Raw genomic sequence first — 25,367 nt, forward strand, 5'->3', positions numbered from 1 at the left:
GTTATGTAGACACTAAGTCTGAAACATGAGACCTAAGCAGATAAAACTGTTTACCAGTTTAGAAAAAAACACTGTGAGAGAGAATTTATTAATGTGGGTAATTGGAAATTCTATCTAACTAGACTGATCATACATCTGGATAGAATACTAGTGCAGATATTACCACACTTCTGGGTCCAAAATATGGTGGAAACTTTTGTACATCCTGTTTAATAATCAGGGACAACAGTTAAGTTATTATAAAGGCTTAGAAAGTTGGTAGAGTTATAACAACATTCTAATAAGTAGCATGTCATCAGTGGAGTTTAATGTATCAGATAACAAAATAAGGTGTCCCTTGGGCTGCTTAAGTCAGGACTTAGACTTGTAGTCTCCCAAGGATCCCTGTAGTTTTGCTACCAGTTATTTATGCAGCAGAAGTTTATTAAGCCATAGTTTTACTGAAACCCCTGAGGACATCATTGTAAATCTGCTGAGTTAACAGCTTTTTGCATATCAAGCTCCAGGGATACTGGTAGGGATTTTATTTTGCCAAGAACAGAACATGCCGGATATACATCCTGTGGATATTGATTGACTGTAGTGTACACAAAAGACTTAACATAGAACATATCATAATAGAAATGATTATGGATTTGTCTCTTTCCCCATTTTCACAGGGAACAAAATTTGTCAAATCATTTCAATTTTTTTGTGAGGCCTTTTTTACCAGGATACCTCTTCCTTTCGTGTGTTGATTGCATGGTACTTCTGTACACCCCAACTTAGGCCCACCTTAGGTTTGTACTTAAGCACTTAAACTCTCCAACCTACCAACTTGTTCCACTCAAGAATGATCAACCCTAAAACTCATCACCACTGCAAGTGTTAGCTCTTGGAATGTTGGCTGCTTCTAATGACAAAAGGGTGTGAATAATGCCAGCTTATTGCAGCTTAAACATTGAGTTCATAGCAGATTCCACCAGGGTTGGACCTAAGTGCTTCCTTTGGGCACCAAGGGAAATCTAGGCGACTCTGTGTAACTGAAATGAGCAGCACTGACGCAGGTCTCTGATTGGTCGTTGACCTCACAGGATTTGGTTTGAAAGGTTAAGCTAGGAAGTTAGGACGCTGCAAATACCCATCAGATTATGGCTCAGTACCTAGTTTCTGGATGACTGCAACTGGCAGAATAATGATCCAATTGGTGTCACTGAACTTTTCTAGCTTTGAAATTATTCCTGGAGGAACTTGCAACTTGGCAAGTAACAGTGGTGCCTGTTCTGTAATTAATTATTTTTAGCAATGGCAATGAAAAATTACCCAATAGAGTTTCTAAGTTGTTAAATCATGCATATTGCATGGATATTGGTCTATTTGTTTGAACTATTCTTTATTCATGAGAAAGCTCAAATTGGCCTGCAAGCCACTTTTCATTGAGATCATTGGGGAGGACAAAATATATCAAGAAGATATTCCTGGAAGAATTCAAGGGAAGCATAGACTGCAAGTCAAGTTAATCTCCTCGTGCGAATTTGTGCTCCATCCTTCTCAAAGTCTATTTAGAAAGCTTAGCATATATGGGCCAGAGAAATCACCTTTTGTCTGGGAAGAGGGCCTGTCCTTGGTGCTGAACTTGTGATGGTTGCTCTTATCCTGTACCGGTGTATATAAAAAATTGACAATTCAATTCAATCTTGACTTGAACAACTAGCAGACAGTGAGCACCTACAGCTAATACACTAAATCATTATCCACTGAAAGATAACAAAAGATCTAAAAAAATCTAGATAGACACAATTGAAGCGAATGCAAATTCATCATGACAAACTGATTATTCCCACATATTCAGGGCATTGACTTTTCCATAAGCCCTATAGATGTACTTTGGAGTATTTTTGACTATGTAATGTATACCAAAAATACACCCCAGGGCTTATTTATGGATGCTCTAAGAAATTTATTCTGTCTGTTTGTCTGTTTGTCACAGAACTCTACTGTTATCCATGCATGTAAATATATCAACTCAGCATGTTTTCAGCAACCTCTCCTCAGGTTTCCCTTTTATTATTAATGGCCACAGCAAGACCTGCTTTTGGACAGGTGTTTTGTAATGCTTGATGGTGATTAGTTTGCCTCATTGCTCATTACTATCTGTCCCATTTACCCTGTAACCTTGCAGGCATCAAGGTCATTTAAAAACACTTCTTTGTACTTAATCCTGAGACCCTAGAGAGGGTTGGTAACTACAGAATAACTGTAACAGTGGGGTGCTTGTAACAGCGAAGTTTCAAATGCTACCCAATGACTTGTCTGACAGGTTCTAGACTTCCTGGTCTAGTTTAGGGCATTGGCTTTGAAGTTGCGGGTTTAATTCCTGGGGCCACTTTCTACTCCTGCCTCGTGTGTTTCGTGTTGCTGTGTGTATGCTTCAGATGTGAGGATAAATTCTTAAAAGAAAGAAAAGAGGGGGTAGTGTAACAGTGCTATCAGCTAATCTGTCTTAAGGGTCCTGGACCTTTTGGCCTAGTGGTTATGGTGTTGGGGTCACAAGCCTCGATTCCAGGAGCCCTGTTTATGTTTCTAAAAAAAAATACATGTAGATGTGTTTCTGTAATGCTTGCCCCGAGTTGTTACAGAACATTGTGTAACCACAATGGGGCTTGGCTCTCACTACTTCAATCTACAAATACGTGCCTCAGCCATTGCTATCCCTGAATTTACACCTTACTGTGGAAATCATTTGATTCAAACTAACTTTCATTAACGAGTTTTAATCTTATCCCTGACAGTAAGGACTTTTAATCAGAACCTACTTTAGTGTAGTCCTAATCTTGACACATAACCTAGCCCTGTCGTTGATTTATTTCCCTTGAGAGATTTGGTAATTACTTAGTATCTGCAGTACGTACATGTGATCTTCCTCCATTATGATTACGCCAGAAGTATTATTTGTAATTCATCCCTGTAATCTTGGCAGTGTAATCAGCAAGGTTTGCAGTGAATTCTCTAGCTTATCGTTAATTGACAAACCGCTTCTCTTGTAGCTGTTTTTGTAATAAATGCTAGAGAAGGTAGTGGCTGTAGTTATAGTTGTGTTTATAACTATGGATGCTATTTGTACTGAAATTATGTGTCGATAAGGTTTTTCAAAATAACGTGTCTGCATTTCTTTCTTGTTTGGTTGCTACTAGGCTACCATTAAAAAATATGATTTTGTTACTCTATGTACAAAATGCACTCTTCATTTTATTTCTTGTGCAGAGGTGACCAGGATTCTACTCTGTGCTGCCCAGGCCTCCCACACCCAGATACCTCCTGATGTAAGTTTGTCTTTTTTTACTTTTGATAACATCCACCAGATGGTTAAACATTTGAACCTATTACCAACAAGTGCAAATGTTAGAAATAAACCATGTTCTACTCATCTGATCCCCCAAAAAGATGTCTTTCATATTGTCGCATGAAAAAATGTACAGTATTTAGTTCATTGCACTTGTAACAGCAGGATGCACTCCCAAACTCTTAGTATGAACAAAAATGCATAGAATTTGAACCACAAAGTCTGCCTCAGACCCATTTATGCAGTCACTGCACTTTGAGCCAATCTGTTAGCGGGCAAGTCAGTTGACTAAAAGTCATGAATGATAACCAACAAGACAAATGACAGCAATCTTGGCAAGCTTCATGACGTGAGGAAAATGTATGAAGGAGGCTAACAGGGGCACTAAATCATGAACACAATTTAAGTCACGGAAGCATTCAACCATAAAAATAACTGTGAGAAGTAACTGTGACATTTTGGGAATAGATGAACATGCCAATACAGTGTAGTTTATCATCATGTATCATATCTGTTTTATGTAGTGAATGAAAAATCATCCATTACTAGTTAAGAAAGTTTTTTGACGGGAAGACACCACAAATACCAGCTAATCTGCATACTAGATAGATACCTGAATATTTTGCTAGAGAGTGTGTCAAAAGTGACTGTAAACTTTGTGAGTCTCTAACATGTCTTACATGTTAAACAGTTCTATGGTTTATCAGACAGTATCAGGTTCAGTCTCTCTCTTTTTCATAAGAACTAATTTTCCTTCTGGTTTATCATACATTTTTGAAAAGAAGCCAGGAATTAGAATAAGGGTAGAAGGCATTTTGTAAGAGATAAGCATTATTTTATCACTGTAAATCTTTTTTTTTTTCAGAAGTCAAATGAATGCTTTTTGTATGTGTGAGGATTCACATATCTCATGCATGCTTTTTGATAACATAGTAACTGACGGTCTGTAGCAAACAGATACATGCAGAAAGCACTCAAAAGCACAGAGTCTATTGCAGTCTGATTTTCTCTTTCTGACACAAATTTTATCAGGAAGACAAAATGTTTGTGCTAGGCTTCTCTGATAACTTTAGAGGGCATGAGAAACACATTAGTCATACATAGTGTTTTATACTTTTTGTTGGGATGAGCATTTCACTGCCTCTGACATAGAAGTTGGTTGCAACTGGCATCATTTTTTTAAAAATTCACAGGCCAAGAGGACAAGAAGCCTTAGTTTCTCTACAAGAATATATTGAACATTGTCTATAAGAATATTCAAGAGTAAGCATACCGTAGATTAATGAGCAAGCTTCAAGAAACTGATCAACTGCCATTTAGACTGGAATGTATTATCTATTATCTTATTAATATGTGCAACTGTGGTTTAACCACAATTAGGAGATACACATTACTTTTGCAACACAATTTCCTCCTGTACGCTAACAGGAAAATTGATTAGAAACAGATGAAAGAACGTTATGCATACTGTGAATTTTGATGCACGTCTGACAGTTTTCCAAATTTATCCAGTTGTTGAGTAACAATTCCTTGTGCATCTCATTACCTGGATGTCTAACTTTCATGGATGGTTGATAAAATCATTCAGATTATTAAATAGCAGACCATTTGAACACTTACAAATTGCATTCCAGGTTAAGGATGGATATTTTAGAGATGATCGTTAAATTGGAGATTCATAAATTGGATACCTGGAGATTCAGTATGGACCAAAGGTTTGCAGAAGCAGACATAGGGTCACCACTTTATTGCTGGGGATTTTCCCTAATAGTAATTACCCTGAGTTAAGGGATGTATTATGTAAGACCTTTTTTTGCTAGATTTCCCACTTGTAGCATTGATGGAATAATGAGATGAACAAATGCTTCCTTGTATGATGTGCAGTTGCCATTATATGATCTCTCTTTTATGATAATTGTTATATTTGATTTCGTTTGCAGCTTTGCATACATGTATCACTGAAGAAAAGTTAACTTTCTTACCTACACTATGATTCATTCGAAAGCTAAACGTATACACAAACCCTGCTGGTGCTACATTTTCACTGCAAACGTTGAAATAAAACATTAAAGATATAACCAACTCAGATTTCTGGACACCTTTGTGCAGATACACACCGGTACATACATGTCACATATCCCTTTTCAAAACTGAGCTCTCCGTCTTCCCTCTAAAGATGCACCTTGAATCCAAACCTCGCCATCAACATCCCTTCAGGGACATATCTGGATGTTGATGGCAAATCAAGGACGCAATTCCGACTGAAGAGATGTTTACGTGAAGATAGAGCTACTTAGCCTAGCAATTTTTCAATGTCGGTATCGGATCTGATTTATTTAAAAAACTGCTGATGCAATTAAGATAAAGCAGCAACTGGTAAGTTTTAGCCTGGTTCTTATTGACGAAGATCAAATAAAATAGGATTTTGGACAGATTGATCGATTGTGGGTGCATTTTTCATATTTCCAGTATAATCTTCAAGTTGTGTAACAAAATGTACCCGGGTTACTTTTTGCAATGATGTAGAAAAGTGCATGAAATATGGACATGAATACGTTTTCTTTATGCTTTGAATTTCCAATGATTTCAACCAAGGGGTCTACAATTCAGTATAAAACATGTGTTGACAGGTCCTGTAGTTATATGGAATTCAAATCTGTCCTTATTATTTCTATGAAAACCCTGTATTGGCTGTACCTACAATGTATAAGGTATCTTTAAGTTAGCATTATGCCCAAGGGAAATTTACTTACTTGCTATGACTACAAAATGCATGTAAAATATCTCTATTCTGGGCAACCTCTCATATCAAGTTTTGGATCTTTTAAAAGTTTTAGGTCATTGAAAAGACTGATAGTATATTTCTTAAACTGAATTTTTCATTTGGTATTTTTCAATGTTGCTTAAAGTCAAGATACTAGTGAGTGTTGTCCTTCTCTGCATAAAGATCTTGTAACAGTATGTAGTTAGCTTGTAGAAGGTAACATTTTATTTGATGTGCATTTTGGCCAACTCCACTCCAACCATTCTTGTGTGCCCCTAAACGATTTTGAGTTATCAATGGTGTCTATACCTGCTTTATGGTCATCAATCATTTTTATCCAGGAGAGTGACATTACAAGTATTTGGGGAAATCTGTCATAAATGCCAATCAGTAAGGCAAGTACAACAGGTGTCTTTACTTTATTAGGGCCACACCAATTTGATTTGTTGGTTCTTGGATTTTTTCAGAAAAAACATGAAGCTACTGGGCAAAAAACAAAACAGTCTAGGCATTCTATAATAGCCCCAAATGCTACTATAGGAGCCATGATGTCATGAACACACTAGGCTGGTTTATAATTCAAACAATGAATTTTGAACTTTTAATCAATTTTCTTTTCCACCTAACTGTGTTGTTAGGTGAAAAAAAAAACAACTAGGAAGAGAAGGATTTTCCTCAACTGTTGGGGTCAAAATAGGAGCATTTTGGAGTTGATTCAGAACCCAAATACTTTTTTTGTCAAATCAGAAAAAAATAATTCAAAAAGGAGATGAATCCGACAACCAAGTGATTAAATTGGTGTGGTATAGGAGCTGAACAGTCGCGACTGTGGGAGCGGACGTAAACTAATCAGGATGGAACCCAGGCTAGAGCTGAACTGAACCTATTACGAAATCAGCGGTAGGTTTGCTTAATGGTACCCATGGCTATCCCAGCATGCTATTAAGGACATTATAACAGCCTTGCTTCCCATGTGTGGGAAGGCACCAGTGGTGTTTCATCTCAAAAACACTTTATAATGTCCTTTGTGCCATCAGGATGAACATCCCGGTTGTTGATCTTGATTCTGACTGTGATTCCATGATGTCACTGCCTTCAAGGCAACATGCCTTCAAAACATGAGACCAGGAGGGTACGTCCAACAGGAATGACTTGTTGTTTCTTATCAGGAAATCAGCAGGAGATTTGATTAATGGTAGCCATGGTGATAGTACCATGACGTGATTACTGCCATCAAGGACATTACCGTATAACGTCCTTGCTGCCATCAAGGCTCTGAGGCCTTGGGAAAAATGTTTTGGCTGTAAAATTTTTGATCTGAATTTCAAGCCCTCTGAAGTCTGAAATGTCATTCGATGCATTTCTGGAAGCAATTATTCCTTCAGTAAATTGGGTGAAATATTACAGGTGGACAGTACCAATGTCTTGCTGAACTTTCTCATTTGTTGGATCATCCTAGCCGAAACCTAAAAAAAGAAACCCTTTCCTACCGACCCTATTTTTTTTAGGACTGAAACCAGAAACACAACATTAATTTCCCTAGGCCTGACAGGAATGTCCTGGTTGCTAACGGTGGCCAGGAGGGCAGGCCTAACAGGTTCCACCTGTCATCCTTCATTAGGAAATCAGCAGGAGGTTTTCTTCAGCAGGCACCTAGGTGATGCCATCAGGTAATTACTGCCACCAAAGTTTGGGACTTGAATGTCGCCGTCATAAACGTTAATCCCCTTGATGCCAGTTTGTCCAATGTTAAAGTTTGAAGGAAGAAGTAGTGTCACCAGGTTCAAAGCTAACTTGCTCCAGAGCCTCAATGACGGTATATGGATGGCGTCAATGATACATTTCAGAACTGCTCAATAAATCTGCAGTATACATTTTAAAATTTGCTCACTAGTCTAAGAGGATAACATGCTATATGTGACAAACCAGATATAACTTACAGCAGTTTTGACAAAAAGTCCAGGGCCAAATCTGTCATTGTTACAGTGTTTTCTATAGTCATCCTATTCTATTTGTGAGCGTGCCAAAATAAGGTAAAACTTTCTGCATGTAATATTTATATAAATCACTAATACTGTATACCCAAAGACAAAGGTTATTAACCCCATCAATTTGTCACTAGTGTTGACATGGTCTTATCGCTGAACACATTCGTGGGTTGAAATATATAGTCCACAGTGTGTTGGCCTAATGCACAACCAAGGACAAATATCCTATTTGCAGTGCATGTTGATAACTCCATATCTTTTTGTGCAGTAAGTCATGTCAGAGTCAATGGCATAGCCGGCAACTGCTATTCGTCTTGGACCTGAATGCAATCAATCATGTTGTGTAGTCAGTGGAAAGTGTGTATTTATGACCACAATGAACAGTCACTAGTTGAAGTTGCTGCATTTCGCCAGTTACACACCTTGCATCACAAGAGTATTGCTTTGATGAAAGCTAGCAGCACATTCAGCCCCAAATTCAGTAAGTGACAACCCTATATACATGTATGACCACATTTTCCATGTGATCTTGTTTTACATCCAGATTCTACAACAGATGTTGATGACGATAGCCAACAATTTCATCACTGAGAGAAACTCAAATGAAGTAATGACAGTTGGGTGAGTTTTTTTTTAAATCAGTATGAGCATGAATACAGAACTAATACTTTTGTGGTACTGTACATGTATATTCCATTTTTGTACAGCCACTCACATAATGATATCTCATAATAATATGGAATAATGGAACCACAATGTATGACCTATTCCTAAAGAGTACCAAACCTACCAGTAGTAGTTTCTACAGATCCTTGGTTAAGTGTTATTCATGAGTTTGGCAACTTGACAGGAACTCAAGATAGTGCTAGCTGCTTGTACCTGGAGTGTAGACAAGACAGAAGCTTAAGGTGATATCGATCCTCCAATCAGGAGTGTTTCTATCCCTTCGTCCAGGGATTTACAGAAGAACCATGCCAACATAATTGTCTGCCAAAGGATTCCACATCCCCAGTTTAAGCCTCTCCTTTTTTTAAACCACACTTGTGTTGGATAACCTCTGTCAGAAGTGATTTTGCTTCAAGCTCAACATCCCGCTCGTGGGGATGTTCTTTTTTTTTTTACTCTGCAGGTTAAATGCAGTACGAGAGATCTGCACCCGAGCCCCACTGGGCATGAGTGAGGATCTGCTCCGAGATCTGGCTCAGTACAAGAACTACAGAAACAAAAGTAAGGAGAAGTCACTAAGTTTCCTCGCAATGAATGACTTACACTTTGAGATTGCATAAATAGGGATTATTTGGCCTAGACCTCAAATCATTTAATTAGAGCATGAACTCTGAACCCTTCTCTTGGCATGGAGGCCAGTTACTCTAATCAACAAGTGGACAGAGGACATGGGTTTGATTCCTAGCAGTTTGGGGCCAAACAAAGTGTCCTGGTTAGAAAAGTAGGGATTGCTCTGCCTTCCAGTACTATGTGTATTTGACATCATATAGACCTTATTTAGGAACTTACAAATCTACATGTATGTGTTATTTCTTTCTCCTTTACCTAGATGTGTTGATGGCTGCACGCTCCCTGATCCAGCTTTACCGACAAGTCAACCCTGCACTGCTGCACAAGAAGGACAGGGTGAGTGCAACTTTATATAGGAGGTTTAAACTGTAATTTCCACCTAGAACTTTCGACCATTCAGTCTGATCTTCCCTCAGTAGACTGACCCATTAAGACTTGTCACATGGTGTCTCTGATTCAGAAGTGTGACGACAACATTGAAGACCAGAATGGTCAAAAGCCCTAGGTGTGAACATATCCCCTGTATTGGATCAAAAGTTTTAACTTAAAAGTTTAAACATGATCAAAAACTTGTTGGTAAGCACTTTACTTTTGCTTTGTCAGTTTGTGTATGGAAGTAGTGTAGAAAATCTTTATGATATCAATCACCATCACAGATGAACTTTCATTTACCTAAGAAGGCTATGTCTACTTGCTAGACTATTTGTCTACCATCTAGCCTTGTGTCTTCTTTAATCTTCAGACATGAGTTTGAAAGTAGACAAGACAGAGGCATACAGAATGTCATATATGAAAGATGCATCTATTCACAAACTGTGGCATACGTAAGACAATGTCAGATTTAATACCAGGACTAAGACGATGCTGTCTGGGCGACAGAGATAGGGCGTCGTTAGCATTAAACATTGTGCATAGCAGACAGTCTGGAGTCAAGAATGCTTCCACTGATAAGGATAGTTGAGAATATTTATGTAATCTTTCCAATAATATTCATAATATGTGTACAACATGTATTATTTTGTACTATTTTACACATTTTGAGCAAAAAGAACATGGAGTTGAGTGCATATGCATAATGTAAAGCTTTTGAATGAATGTTGTTCTCTGATTAAACTTTAACCAAACATCCTTTGAAACAAGGACCACAATCCTCAGAGGGAAAAGCAATCTTGATATAGGTAATGTTGATATTTCACTATCCACTGACCCTTACCTGCATGCAGTCCCAGCTCATTCTGAAGAAACATATGCATACCAGATACAGGTTATCTCAGGCCAATGCAGATTGTACTTTGTCATGAACAGGGCAAGCCCACAGAGGCCAGCGCTGAGGTGAAGGCTCTCCAGTATGGGGAAGTGGATGCAAAAGACTATGTGCCGGGGGCAGAAGTGCTTCCAGAAGAGCAGCCACAACAAGAAGGTGAAGGTAGTCATATTAATCATGCACTTGGATGAGTTCCTCTCCATACTGTAATTACTGATATTTTTGTGGTACTTTTATGTTCGCGGTTTTTGTGGTCACTTCCGTCCCGCTTACTTATTATTACCGTGAACAAATAATTTGCTAACTTTCCTTTTTCTGCACCTGCCAGCACCATGAGTTCCGTGGACACCTCTATTTTTCTCCGACTGCAAACTTTTGCTACCATGAACATTAAGTGAATTACAGTAGTTGATGTGGCTAAGATTATTCCATGTATACGGTAATAGACCTTTCTTTACTTTGTAGCTGGGATAAACTCAACAAGACTCATGACTTCTTGCTTGTCTGAGAAAATTTAACACTAGCAATTATTCAAGTTTATTCTCACAGCTATTGAATTATTGACTGAGTCTGAAACATAGCTGCTATTGGCAATTACATCAGTAGTGAGTTATTTTTTACTGCTGAATGTAATCCTATAAAATGCTGCAGATGCAGGGATATGTTAGAGTAGTGTGCTCACACTTGTCACATCTACCTACATTGACGTCAAACAGTATTACAGGTGATTAGTGTTTACTTTTTTTCCAGTTGCATCCAATAAATTTACATGGATGAGGCATTACAACTTGTCGGAAACTAACACAAGAACTTTAGAGTTGATTAGTGTAGTGTAGAAAATTATGCTCATAAAGTTAAAGTTTGAGTGGCATTTCCTGTGATAGTGAAATGGTGTCTGTCTACTGCTCAATGGAGTTTGATTAGCAGTTTGTTTGAATGACACACTTGTTCCCTGGATTTAGAGATGACTTTTGAGTCACTTTTACAGTCAACAGCATGTTTGTGTTCAGGCTTTAACTCTCTTTCCTCCTCACTTTTTGCTCTGAAAGGCGTACTTAAAAAATCAACAGTGTCCAACATGTTGTGGGAAACTATCTCTCCTATCAGTAACTGTCAGGACAGTAATACCAATGAAGCCAAAGAGGTAATAATGTATATTTTCCTGGCATCACCTAGCTTAATACCCTAGTTGCTGTAAGCTAGAACGTCATTCTGTCAGTCGTGTGCTTTTGAAAGGTACCGGTAGTTTTGCTGAGATTGTGCCAGCCATTTTCTTAGTTGGAATCCCAAGGGCAAGTGAAGGTAAGAAAGTTGATTATGATTCAATCACATACTGAGGATTACTCGACGTAAGCCTCTTTGCCTATACATGATTCATCGCCGTCGTTTCAGACCATGCCATAACATGGGATCAGTAAGTGATCAAAAGACGACTTTTCTGCTATACCGTGGAAGAGTTATAAATGTTAGGTGAATGATTGCAGTCTCTAAATCCATGTTTGGCGACTGAGTAGTATTTTGTTGGAAACTTGAATCTAGGTTTATGGGAATGTTTTGATAGCAAAGGAAGGTACGTAAAATGACAGTATCGTGAATATGGCTCTTCTGCTTTTTCGGAAGAGGAAACTGGTAATGAAGTATGTCTGCATAACGTGATAATTTGCTGCAATCAGTCTGATGATATTTTCCCTTGCACAACATAAAGTTTGTGGCAAGTTTTGATCTGTTAGCAGACAACAGTACTTAACAAAACACATGCCGTGACGTCTCACTGGTAGTATTCAGTAACAGCTGCTGATGTTTCAGTACCATGGACAGATCGTTAAATAATGTGAAAATCAGCAATGAATGCAACATTATCAAAAACATAAGAACAACCTGACATAGATCATTGTCAGTCTAAAACAATAGCCAAGAAGACATGCATGTTTCTTCCATAGTTGTTTTTCTTCATGGCTTTTCTTCACTAACAAAGATTAATCTGGTAGTTCATGTTGGCCACATGCCCATTCTTGACTTTGAAGGCCTATTGTGGATCTATTCTGCAGGAAGTAGCAATAAAAAAATCACTTTACTGGTAAGATAAATTATATGACCTGTAGTACTCTATGTATGACACTACATTGTTACCATCACACTGTTTAAGTACCAGCCCAATGTGTGCTCATAGATTGGAAGTTAGTTTCATTTCCATTGCAGTTGAGAAAGCAGGAGGATAAATTTTGGGTTTAATACGACTTTACAGATTACAGTCCTTAATCTTACTTAGTAAAGAAGTCAAGTCATGCATTTTCTGAAGGAAGAATGCCGTCCACTTCAAGTTAAGATTGCCTCCACTTGGTACGCATGGTGTGCTAAATTCCATTATAGTAAGTTACTTGTGATTGTTCAATTTATTTCAAGCTCTTCTGAAGTTTTGTGACTTTTTAATCACGTGTGCTTTTGTGTCCTGGATCGCATGAATGCCAGACTCACAGGTGAGTTGTGAGGTGTTTGTGTGTTGTTGCAGTGATTATAGACGGCCCACTGAGCTTGAAAATTGAACTAGCCCAGGCTCTATTTGTTTTCTTTGTTAAGCATGTAATCACATACCCATGCTTTGGAACATCTCCTACAGTCAGAGTTTGTCAAGCGTGCATCATGGTTGGTACCAGGCTAAACAGTTTGGCCGCTGCTGTATTTAAGACCTGGTTCATACAGAAAACTTGCAAGGATGGTACATGTATCAAACTCCTATTCCTTTAATGTAGTAGGTAAATTAAATGTACTTTTAAAGTAAACAGGAAATATGTTTTGTTCCTCTTGAGATTTTTATAGGTCAGGGATGCAGATATGATTGAGAGCTGCACCTTTTTTGTTCTAGATTTTTACTTTTGACATGTAACCTTGTTATGTTTCTTGACATGCTGACAACCACATAATCCATGGATGTCTCTGATTCTGGGTCGGACTTTCCATTTGAAAACATGAACTGTTCATACGCGATGTTTTACATCAAACCTTTAGTTGACTTGAGTACCAGAGAGCCACTTGAAATCAAATTGCCCCTGCAGTTTACCCTTGACATACCCGTGACCCACAGTTGCTTTCTTTAATAAATCACTCTCTACCTTTCCACGATATGTCACACTTCAGCCTGAGGTGGTTGAACCTTGAAATCAAAATGTTGCGCTTGTTTCTGTCAACACCTTTGAGAAGTCAAAGGGCAGGACCTTTTTTCACCTGGTCTGGTCAAGGCAAAGTGGCTATACATAACCAACATGTACAGGGGCTGGCAGCAGCCTCTCTTACTTTGTCAGTGTCACAATCAATGGACTTTTGAACTTTGCTGAGGCCATTTCAAGTAGAGTACAATGTATGTGGTTGCCCCTCCAAATCCTTTTGATACTGCAGGTAATGCTGACGGCTAATTTGATTTTTGGACCTTTGAACTAAAAGTCTTCTAAATCTTTTGTACTCTGTCTGCATTGTTCTTCCCTATCTGGAAGGCCAGGAATAAATTTTAGAAAATTGAACTTTGTTTGATCTCATTTGAGTGCAGCTTAGTGCACAAATTACTTTGGATGTTGTTTAGTGCTCCATCAAACAAACTGAAGTAATGTTCAATTCTGTTCTAAGTTGATTAAAACATAGACTGTAGAATGTCATGTAACAAACCACAAATCTCGATAGCTTGTTTACATTCCGCTAATGAAATTTCCTTGCAAGATGATGAATTTTCTTTATTCATGTCAACATTATTCAGTCTGATCATCTGTCTTTACCTCTTTTGTATGTTATTCATACACATTGAGCAACAAACAAAGTGATCAATTAAATCTCTTTATTGCTTACTCAGAATTACAGTTTTTATTAGCCATACAGGTTGGCTTAGTTCATGCATTGATTTGATCAATTGAATAGAACATGTTTCCTTCCGTCCATGATATGTAAATAATTCAATCACACAATATCAAAAGACAAAATAACAACACGTCATATAATATAGTGCTTTGGACATTACCTTTACTTATAAACAAGAACAAAGACTCAGTAAGTAAAACCAAAGATTTACAAAAAACATGCAAAATATTGCACTGAATCATGTAGTCTTCGATAGTGTATAAATATTTTACATAACAATCTGTATAGACTCTGACATACATACATGTATAATTGTTTAACTGACAGCATACACAATAAAGAACATCATTTTATCATATATTTACTATGATATTGCCTTTGAGAACAGCATTAGTGTGATTGAAAGAAACATCTTGATGACAATAATCCTCAAGAAACAGAACTTGGAACTTTGTACATGATTGTATGTTGCATAGTTCACATTACCTGCGAAACTCACGTATCAACTCAAACAATTTGGTTGGTTATTAGAAAAGTCAGAAATATGTTTTGAAAAAAGTTTTGAAGAGCATCTTGTTGCCGTATGATAGATCACAAGGGTCATTGTGTGATATGTGTCCAAAGTACCTTCACAGTACACCAAATGTCATGGTGAGAAATTGGTCCAAATACAAACTTTTAAGATCTATGCAGCGGAACTTCACAGAACATTTCTGGAGGGTTTGATGTGTGCTCTTAGTGCTTGCCAGCATATTGATATCATGGAACAGTATGTTTTAGTGCTGACTTCTCACTTTGATAGCTGGGAGTAGATATGTACAAAACTGGTCACTGCAACAAACTAGACTGATCTTAAGTACCATGCATAGTGAAATGATACCCTATTGGGTAACTTTATATTGTGGTACATTATTGTGAAAGAAGTCAATGTAGCTTCTGTTATACATGTTATAGATATACTGTTCATTGCTTTATTTGTATAATTATTTGCCTAATGTTGCGCAAGAAATTTTGCTTTTAATTTCAATTTTAAGGCTATGTTGTCATTTTTCATATTAACAGTGGATGCATAACTTGAACAAGTTTATTTTCTATAGAATATTGAATAGGTAGAAGTATGTGATATGTACATATTTGGAAGAATTTGCAACATAACACAACAACCTTGAATTCTCTTCTCTCAATTTTGTAACTATTTCAAAGTCTTTCTCGAAAGATATCATAGAAGGAAACTGAACAAAATCACATTCCTCCTTTTACCAACTACCATGTTTCAATATTGCAGCAATATACTCCCATAGTATGTGTCTCATAGTCTACAAGAGACAATAAGTGTAGAAAAGATTGCCAAGTATTGCACTGATATTTGGTTGTCCATATTTTCTGTCAGGGCATCTTCCTCACTCTGCCACGATAGTGTGGGTTGTCTCTGCTCTCACCAGGTTGTTCTGAAAAAGACAGAGTTATTTTCGTGATTAGAAGTGGCGGTGCACAGAAGCTAATATGTTTGTCAGTACATTAGTGGAGATGGATGGATGATGGAGTACCAGTATGGCACGCTGGATGCTCTGGCAGCATACAAATCATGCTCAGTTGTTTGTGGAGAGTGTAATAGTGATCAGAATGGATGCAGTTTTTCTGGAAGTAATCTGTGTTGAACTTGATGGATGATGTATATTAATGAGGCTTTGCAGCAGATTTAGACAGGCATGTGGTATTTACGTAGTACTCTCATATTAATGCAAATTCATCTTGAAGCATGTACATGCACATGTCATGTAGTTAGTCATGCTAGCAGTTTGAATTGGTCAGGCATTAGATATAACACTTACTTACATTATTACTTTTTTTTATTGAACATGCATGTTGAATGCATGTTACTTTATGACCTATGGGAATGATGAAGATTTAGCTGAAACTTTTGGCTCAATTCTTTCATGTTCATGGAGTAGAAATAGTAGCAAACCTAGAGAAAAGTAGATTCAGGCAACCAATGAGTAAAACGTTTGATAGAATCAGTATGTGCGTACTATGGTTTGTAGTTTTTTATGTTAGAATTTAGGAATGGGACAGGTTTCTCTTTACTTTGGAATCCTGGCATGTGTGCCAAGTCTTGTACTTTTCCTCTGAGTTTTCAACTACTGTGGCAGCATATTGTGGATTCAGCATATTACCAATTGTGGATTCAGCATATTCAGCATATGATCAGCATGATTTACAGGCAAGCATGCAACTTTACCCCTCCAATAATTCAGCATAGTGTTTAGAGTGTGTGCTCTAAGCTAGGTCGGTAGTGGTGGGATGGAACAAGCTGCATGACCATGAGGTGAATCGACAGTAAACTTGGTCATACATACCAAACCTTCGTGCCAACTCCATGGCAAGGTCATGATCTAAGGTCATTGATACAGTGTAGTGCATTAGTTTTAGAGCACACCAACAGTACATTCCATCAGGCTTTTATCATAATGGATTACTAAAGGCCTGGACTCTGCATATAATGGCTAATAGCAACTTTTGTTTGAAGGTCACAGAATGCCAAATGTAAAAAGGGTTATAATATTCTTCTTCGTGAACTCCAGAGGATTATTTTGGTGCTGTAACAGCACTCTGAGACACTCCATTATGTCTTGTTGAAAGAATATATAGGAGCATGAACACTTTCAGAACTTTGGGAGTAAAAATCAGATTAGTATATAGAGTTGACTGGCCTACAAAAAGTGATAGATAACATTAATACACACAAGTCACGTTCATGCAAAGAACTATGACGTTATCCTGTACAAGTTTGTATTGTGAAAGGGGGGTACCTATCGTGCATAGAATTAAAGGGTACTTGTGGACTGACAAAGTTGTATTCTTTTACAATATTGAATGCCCACTTAGCTGGGATATTTAATTTTCATGTACCTGAAGCAAAGTCACTTTTTACTATCTTATAGTTCTTTTTTGTATTGTTGAGATGTAAAACCCTGATAATTGAGCCAATCCCAGTTCATATAGTGTTTGGAGAAAGTAGGAGAAACAGTGGTTGACAGGTTTCCATTAGCATCTAATCCATCTACCAACATCTATTGCTCCATCAAAATTTTGTGGTGGTATAACAAATAAATCAAGTAAATAGTCCTATGTAGAAGCATAAGAAAAGCATATAAACTGAATTGAATCATAGGCCTGGCCTAGGACAGAATCTTACTTGGCAAAGGCCTAACAACATTGATTTTCAGCACCAAGGACATCCCCTATCAAGTGATGGCAGTACTGCCAAAAAGTTTCGGTGCAGGTTAAAAATGCCACCTGTCAAGTCAAATGTAAACTGCAGCAGCTGTACCCTTTCTACCTTTCCAAATAAGATTTTTTTTCAGCTTCATTCTAGCAAGCAGAAACCAAGCAAGGTTGCCCCCTGTCAGTTTGCACACAAACTGCATGCACATTCTTTTCTATTACCTCAGTAACACACAAATATATATATATGTATATAGGTGTAGCTTTTTATATGTGTAATAGGCATGCAGAACGACATTGCTAACATCGATATAGCCTTACAGTTCTTTTGATTTCATTGGCAAAGGCCTAAATACTGTACATATTGTGTGCATCAGAAGATCAAGGTTTACGTAATTAATTATTTCATTAAACTCTAGCTATAAGCAAGCCATTATTTTTGTCACTAGTCTAAGAGTTTGTAAGTACAGAATTCCTTTTAATACAGCTAGCAATTCAACATTATCAGAACCTTGAGAGATAAGTATGGAGCAAGATGCAAGACGAAGAAATTACTGCTATCCAGGTCAGTTTTGCAATGAGCCAGAAAGTTGGTTGAAATATAAATTATCATGCTAAAAGTTACCTTAAGTTCTCCATGGCTTTAGATATTTTTGAAATAACTCTGAGTTGAGACAAGTGACAATATATAGCAGTGAAAGCCTAGCCTGACCTCAGATGGTGACAGTGATACAAGTTCCGCTCCATCAAAACTGTCTGTTGTCTCTTCTCGGAGCCTCTCGTGTATTCGCCCTCCAGATATGGTGGCCAGTGGGGCTGGCGTGTTGACCCTGGAAGATACAGTTCTCTGTTCTTTCAAAAACATGTACATGAAGACTGCAATGAAGAGGAACACGCCAACGGCCCCAGCGCCGATCAGACTCAGCGCTGCGATTCCGGGGGGTTTAATGACGAGTCCCGAGACTTCATAGTACGTGACACCAGGGTCAGAAGTCATCATTATTTTTCAGAGTCCGTGTTATCTGCAGGCAGAGTCAGGAAACCTGCCAGTTGGGCACGGGGATCCTTCTTCTCATGGGATAGCCTCTTGCTGCTAGAAGAGATAAGAAGAACAGTTTCAGGGTCTTCATTATGTGTGGGAATACATGTAGTTTCACCAGGGTGCTGTGCAATGAGAACCGGTCAGAACTGCCCTGAGGAAGGTGACAGACGATCACCGAAACATTGGATGAATAAAACACTTGGTTAAGTAACAAGAGTCTGTTTATTCAAACTTCTCTATGTATATTCAGTTGGAAACACTGACATTAACTGCTATTTTACTGCTTTTAGTCAGATTTTGATGCCATTATATTATATTAAGTAAACACTGCTCTGAGAATTACTTCATGCCCAACTAATGTCATTAGTAAATGAGCTTAACTTAATTGTGGGTAAGATTTAGTAAAGTAACAGTAAGTAAATGTAGGGTTTTCAAAATGACAGCAAAGAGAGGGAGAAAGTAGACCATACCACATATCAGTGTAGCTATAATGCTCTATCCTGCTCTGTTTTATTCCAATTGCAAAGACCCCCCACAGTATGCTGCTACAGACTGATCTTGAATTCCTAGAATTATACTCCCCAGTATGCAATCCTTCATCCATAATTTGCAGCTCTGACAGTCTAATGTCATGTTGAAATAATTGGTGAGGAAAGTAACAATGTAACATTCGCATGCCATGAGGCTCTGCGGTGATATATATCCATATCATACCCAGTTTATGAATATAGCTAGAGGTATAGGAACAGGTTTGAAGGAAGAACGTTGCCTGTGCGACGGTGATAAACAGAGGGGCAATACAGTTTGCATACAAATGTGTGTTTGATCCATCTATGGTGCTGAAAGGCTGGATGTGGTTCATCCTGATACTTGACGTAACGATGCCCCAGGGTTCTCTCGTGGGGGTCGGAGAACAGTTATTCTCTGACATAGAAGCATTTACCACCTCTCCAGTGGGAATGCTAGATTACTGCGATGGAGACAATTGCGTATCCTCTTTTCTGGCAAGTGTTGTCAGAACGGCATAAAGTGGTGGGATTTACAATGTTATATCATCAGGGAGTTGCCGCTGTATGGGGGGAAGATGGATATTTTGCAGATATTTATGGTGGTGAGAGTTCCCTTATAGGCTTGATGATGGAAATGGTGGAACTATCAGATAAGGGGGCTGCAGAACACAGCAGATACCTCCGACTGTTCCATTGTCAAAAGCTGGGGAGGGACAAGCTGTAAAATATATAAAGTCAGACAGGAAAAGGTGTTCGAGGTAATAAAATATGGTAAAGTTTATCGTTCCTTGTCATTTTCAAACACACCTACATGTAATGAAAGCACAGACTTAAGTGAATGTTGCTGCATCATAGCATATTTATTTTTGTTCAGTTTCATTAGCGTTGATGCTACAGTTTTGTAGTACGTGTAACTACAATTTTCGTAAGTCCAAATCCCATGTTGGATGCTACAGTGTAGGATCTGTTCAAAATTAAATGTTAGATGAAACAAGTGGAAAAAATAGACTTCTGCTGTATTAAAAAATAACTTTCAGTTTTAGGTATAACGTTACTTCAAAAAGAAATTACAGGATTGTGTGTCTGGCTTCATATTGCCTTCACCTTCATCAATGATTTTTCTCTTCTTATTCTTAGAATAAAAGACCCACCCATCTGACCATACACTGCAGTACATTACAGACATAATCATACTTGTATGGGTCTTGTTGTTTGTCCCTGTATCCATGGATGCATAATTACTTCACATGGTACAATAGGACTTTGCCACTCGTAGTAGGCTGAGGTTCAATACAATCAGTCATATATTGCTTTGACAGTTTAAAAAAACTGTATTGCCTTGAGAAAAAAATACAAATTTGCATAAATTGTTAACGTTGTTCTCCTACCAAAGAAGTGGGGATCTCATCCTCATGACCAACTATAAACTAAGGGATGTCCCTTATGTCCATATCTGCTAAGATCTACAACAAAATTCTTTTAACAAGGATGAGGGAACATGACTGATGATGATGATGTTGACACGACCCCAAAATTGTACCGACAGTTCTCTCTCCTAGCACAAAACTGTAAATCCACATTTTCCTGTCCCAACATACAGTGAACCTTTATTTCAATGCAGTTGCAATACTACCAATTACCAGTTGAATGTTCAATGTCACTGACAAAAAGGTTTCCCCATAGTGGATGCTACCTGAAACATCTGACTGTTTCAAAATCATATCCAGTTGCTGGAGTAACTGTTTTTGGCATATCTTATTTCCTGGATGTCTAACCTTCACCGACATACAAGTTGAATGAGTTTACATAATTTTCTTTTGACACTGAGGTGACTTACATACGTACGGACAACAATCTACCTGACAGTGTTCTGACATGAGTGGGGATAAGTGGAGAGAAGGGAAGACCCAGACCGGGGGGCTTGAACTGCTAAATGCAAATCACCATCATTCAATTTGTCATCCTAGCGAGAAGAATGCCATACAGGGGCTTTGTGTCTCTCGAGAACCCATTTCTAAATGTGATGCTGTTTTGAGCGATGTAATGGGATTTCTATACCGGTGGTATGATTTAGTATCGCAGGCCACCCCCCAGGACTGACCTGCTGCAAATTACAGGTCTTATGTTTGGTAATGTGGGGAAAAATCAATAACGTTGAATTCTTGTGGGTAATTTAGACCCATTATATTCATACAGATTTAAGGAGATAATGCAGTATGTTCTTAATTAGAGAGGTGTCCATGTTGAGATCAAATATCAAAAGACTATAGATGTGTAGTTTTTTTCATAGTCCTAACCATTTGCTAATATGCAGTACTAACAGTAATGTGTATTACCGATAGGTACAAAATAGGTCACAAATTCACTCAAATATTTTGCATAAAAGAAGCACGTTACCAACAAAATGTCTAGGAAGAATCTACCCTCAGCATTGATATATCATGTAGTTACATTCAGGATGTTGCCCACTTCACAAATAAAATATCATTTTGATTCACACATTTCTGTGATACCGGTACATCGTTTTGTATCCTATCTGCAATAGAAAATTTTATGGTATCATATGAGAGATATACCTCTTTGCATCATGCTTTTACATAGTATTACTTTGTCTTTTTTGTAGGCTAGTGCAAATGTAGGTAAGACAGCTCTAATGGGGATTACGTGTATATACGGAGAAATGACTAATTCCTTAATTAAACGATCATTGTAGTGTATTTACAATACAATGTCATGTAACATTATATATGCAGTATATTTATCATACATTCATACCTTTCTACATGCCTACCATTATCTGTTTGATATTCTATACTTATTGCATTGCTACACACTTACCTATCATAAGCTGTAAGCTAAGGACTTTATAGCCTGAAAGCATCATGATGTTATAGGCTAACTGTACATGATCAGAATGCAGCTTGCTGTGCATGCACATTGACAGGGTCTTCCCGGCGTCATCAAATTTAAATTGACAGCCTAAACGTTGCCTGGATGCACTATAAACATTATCCAACCTCCCACCACTCTACAGCCTCCCTGTACTGCTGTTATTGCTGAGATGTTGTGCAAGATTTAGAATGAATTAGGTACATGACAGGCTTGCACTGCAATGTAATTACCCCCCTGTAGCCTGAGCCTACCCTAACTTACACACAGCATAAATAACGACAGCCTCGGATGTATCAGTCGTGTAATGCAGATGACCAGTAATCCTCCCACACCCTGGGAGGTCAAGCCGCCTTTGCAAAAGCCAGGTTTACAAACTCGCATATCAACAATACACCAGATTCCTAACAAAGCTTATCAATAAAAACAACATACCTCCAGGTTCCCAGCAAAGGGAGGAATTCTACCCCACATATCCACTGTTGTCCCACATCTGTGCTGGTCTCCTTTGTTCCAACTCGACTGTTCAAAGCCACTGGGCCTTTGCAGCAGCCGTAGCAATTGCCCACACTTAATAATTGATTAGGATAGCGCAGAGGGAATTAGCTTCAGCACCAGCAAAAACCTGGTTATCAAAACTGAAATTTCTGTACAAACTGGAGGTGTTTAATATGTAGCTAACCTTTTTGGGTGGACAAGGAATAGTGAGAAATAGGTCGGAGCTGTTTGGAATGGTATGCATTTCCTGGTTGACGTTGGGTTGTGGTTGGCGGCTCTGCTAATTGGTCGTGCGAAGCATTGCCGTTGCCTGGTAATGAGAGAAATACAGACTGGTAGGGCGGAGCATCGGAATCGTCTCTTAACATGCAAGGGGAGCGAGCACTGGTGCAATTGGTGAATCCCACGGCCATTAATGAAGCTTAAATTTTGCTTTGATCCATGATGTGAAAATTTCGTGATAGAGTAATGTCGTAGTTTCTCAGTATTCCTCTTTTTAAGACCTTTTATGGGGAAATTTTATCATACCGGTATCAGTAATTATGACAAATGGTTAAGGATTTTGGTGCTGGTGATTATGCTAAACTCACACTCGTACAGAAACTAGAGATTCCCTCAAAGGTGCCCCTTGGAATATTGACTTTTTCTGCTGCTGCCTGTTCATTGATTGAGAAATGCCTTGTTTGGCCTGCCAGTAGGCATGCTCAGCATGCTGTCAAATTCTTATGTCATTCTTGTATGGATGTCTCTGAAACCCAACTGTGTGGGGAGATAGAATACCAAAGTCATAGCGCTGACATGACATGACAAGTCATGCTTCTGGTGGGATTATAAAGATGACCTTGGCTTAATGCTTTAATTTGTGCCAGCATGTTAAGCTTTCTGTGATATATTTAGATTCATTAAATGTCTGTCCAAAGGTATAAGGTAACTAGAAAGGCCAATATTTGCTTTGGAGCAAATACAGCGATGGGTTCACCACATTTTACGACATGGCAGGGAAAGAATGAGAAACACAAGGGAAAACAATGATTTACATTGATATAACTATAATATGAAGTAACATACAACTAAAACAACAGTTGGATAGCTATTCCCTACTTTATTGGTTAGGATTTTTAATTGCATAATGCAAACTGTTGATTTTCAAAATAAATAAAAAAACGTTCATGCCCCGCATTCCAATGCTGGAGCAGAAAAGCTTGAAATACCTACCAAAACACTTGAATAAAGACATACTGTCAGTATGGAAATGCACTGTGCAGGTGTTAATCAAGTTAAATCCCAACAGCCAATCAGCAAGAAGTATAGAGGAAAGCTGCATGCCTATTGGTTGATGCCCTGCATTCCATTGTGATGACTCATGGTAAACACGGCACACTAACACAGTAATACATTTGATATAACACAGCCAAAAAACTCAAATAAAACCATTCTAAAAGCCTGTATCACAAAAATTTAAAAAACGCCTAGGGGTATTTGCCCACTGTACCTCCATACCAAATTTCAGGACCTTAGGCCCTAAAATGAAGAAGCTGAATCCATTTAAAAAATGGCAGGAGAAGAAGAAGGAGAAGGAGAAGGAGAAGAAACATCAGAAAAAGCAATATGGGTTCACCACCACTTCGTGGTGTGGTGAACCCATAATAAACAGCTTTTAATGTAGCCAAGTAAAATGTGACATGAGTCGAGAAAACAGTCTACAGAATATTGTAGCATTGAATCTTTTTGTGCATGAACATAACTAACAACAGACTGCTCTCTGTCCAGGAGTGAGGGGTATTTCATGTAGTTGTGCATATAAATCATCATTCTTGTTACATGACTGTACATTTTGTATTTTACAACAACCCAAGCTTCAGCAAGTAAATGACATTAAATGTTAATGCCCCATTTCTTACAACTGCTTCCACATGAAGAGACATGTATATGTCATCACCACAAAGCTTTGCAAAATATATATTTTCTAATTGTTTGGCATTTAGCTGCAGAAATTAAATGTAGCTTCAACTGTCGTTGCAAGTAAACTTCCCAATCACTGCTTTGTTGAAAGGGCAATCCATAAAGGGTTGTGACCTGTCCAATTGTAGTGACTAGCTGACGTGGGCACTGCTGGTCACTCTGGGTAATTTGTTACAGATCATTGTCTCCGTAATGCTTTATGTGTAATTGCACTGAAGTCATCTTGGTTAGGCTAATGCAATAGCAGCCACGCGAGTGCTTAGCTTTACAGTAGAATTTGAAATTCATACTTTGAGTATAATTCAATGACGGCAACAATTCAATAATAATTGATTTTGAATCATATACTAACAAATTTATTCTTTGGTCTCAGTTTTTGACAACACTTCCTGGGACTGTACTTTGAGTTTGACAGCAACTGCAATTACCACACAGTTGCTACAAAGTACTAGTAATGCGGTTCAGTATGCCTGAGTATGCTGTAATGTTTCTTGGCTCCTATCCCAGAGCTGTTGAGATTTTTCTAACACGATGCAGTACCTGAGTGGCATCTTGCCAAATAAAGCTGCAGTCTTTCTAGAAAACGATATGAGGAAAGAAAATTGCTATTCACCATGGTGAAAACAGGGTTGGCACAAATGAGTAAATGATGAAAATCCAATATTCTCCAGAATAACCACTAACTTGATGAAGTACGTATCAGCAATGAAATCATTGCAGATTTGAAAGGTTTGTAATAACATTAGGGCAGCAGCAATTATGATT

The 25,367-nt window shown here is 38.1% G+C and overlaps 1 protein-coding gene and 1 long non-coding RNA gene across 3 annotated transcripts in view; one reads left to right on the plus strand and one right to left on the minus strand.

Annotated features, from left to right (window-relative positions):
- LOC109467890 (protein SDA1 homolog) overlaps positions 1–25,367 on the plus strand; it is a 106,672-nt gene that overhangs the window by 76,983 nt on the left and 4,322 nt on the right. Inside the window, exons 15-19 of one of the 2 annotated variants that reach the window (XM_019766002.1) lie at positions 3,244–3,302; positions 8,619–8,695; positions 9,204–9,301; positions 9,630–9,706; positions 10,676–10,796. In XM_019766002.1, the coding sequence (XP_019621561.1) occupies positions 3,244–3,302; positions 8,619–8,695; positions 9,204–9,301; positions 9,630–9,706; positions 10,676–10,796 (432 nt within the window). The remainder of the gene's footprint in view (positions 1–3,243; positions 3,303–8,618; positions 8,696–9,203; positions 9,302–9,629; positions 9,707–10,675; positions 10,797–25,367) is intronic. The other variant, XM_019766003.1, reaches the window with a different exon arrangement.
- On the minus strand, positions 14,929–23,378 carry LOC109467900. The gene is made up of 3 exons (XR_002140109.1): positions 22,578–23,378; positions 18,415–18,795; positions 14,929–15,925 (listed from the first exon to the last, which is right to left on the minus strand). It is a non-coding gene; the product is annotated as an uncharacterized LOC109467900 (long non-coding RNA).

The sequence above is a fragment of the Branchiostoma belcheri genome, unplaced genomic scaffold (assembly GCF_001625305.1).
Source record: "Branchiostoma belcheri isolate BF01 breed outbred unplaced genomic scaffold, Haploidv18h27 scaffold19, whole genome shotgun sequence".
NCBI classification, from domain to species: Eukaryota; Metazoa; Chordata; class Leptocardii; order Amphioxiformes; family Branchiostomatidae; genus Branchiostoma; species Branchiostoma belcheri.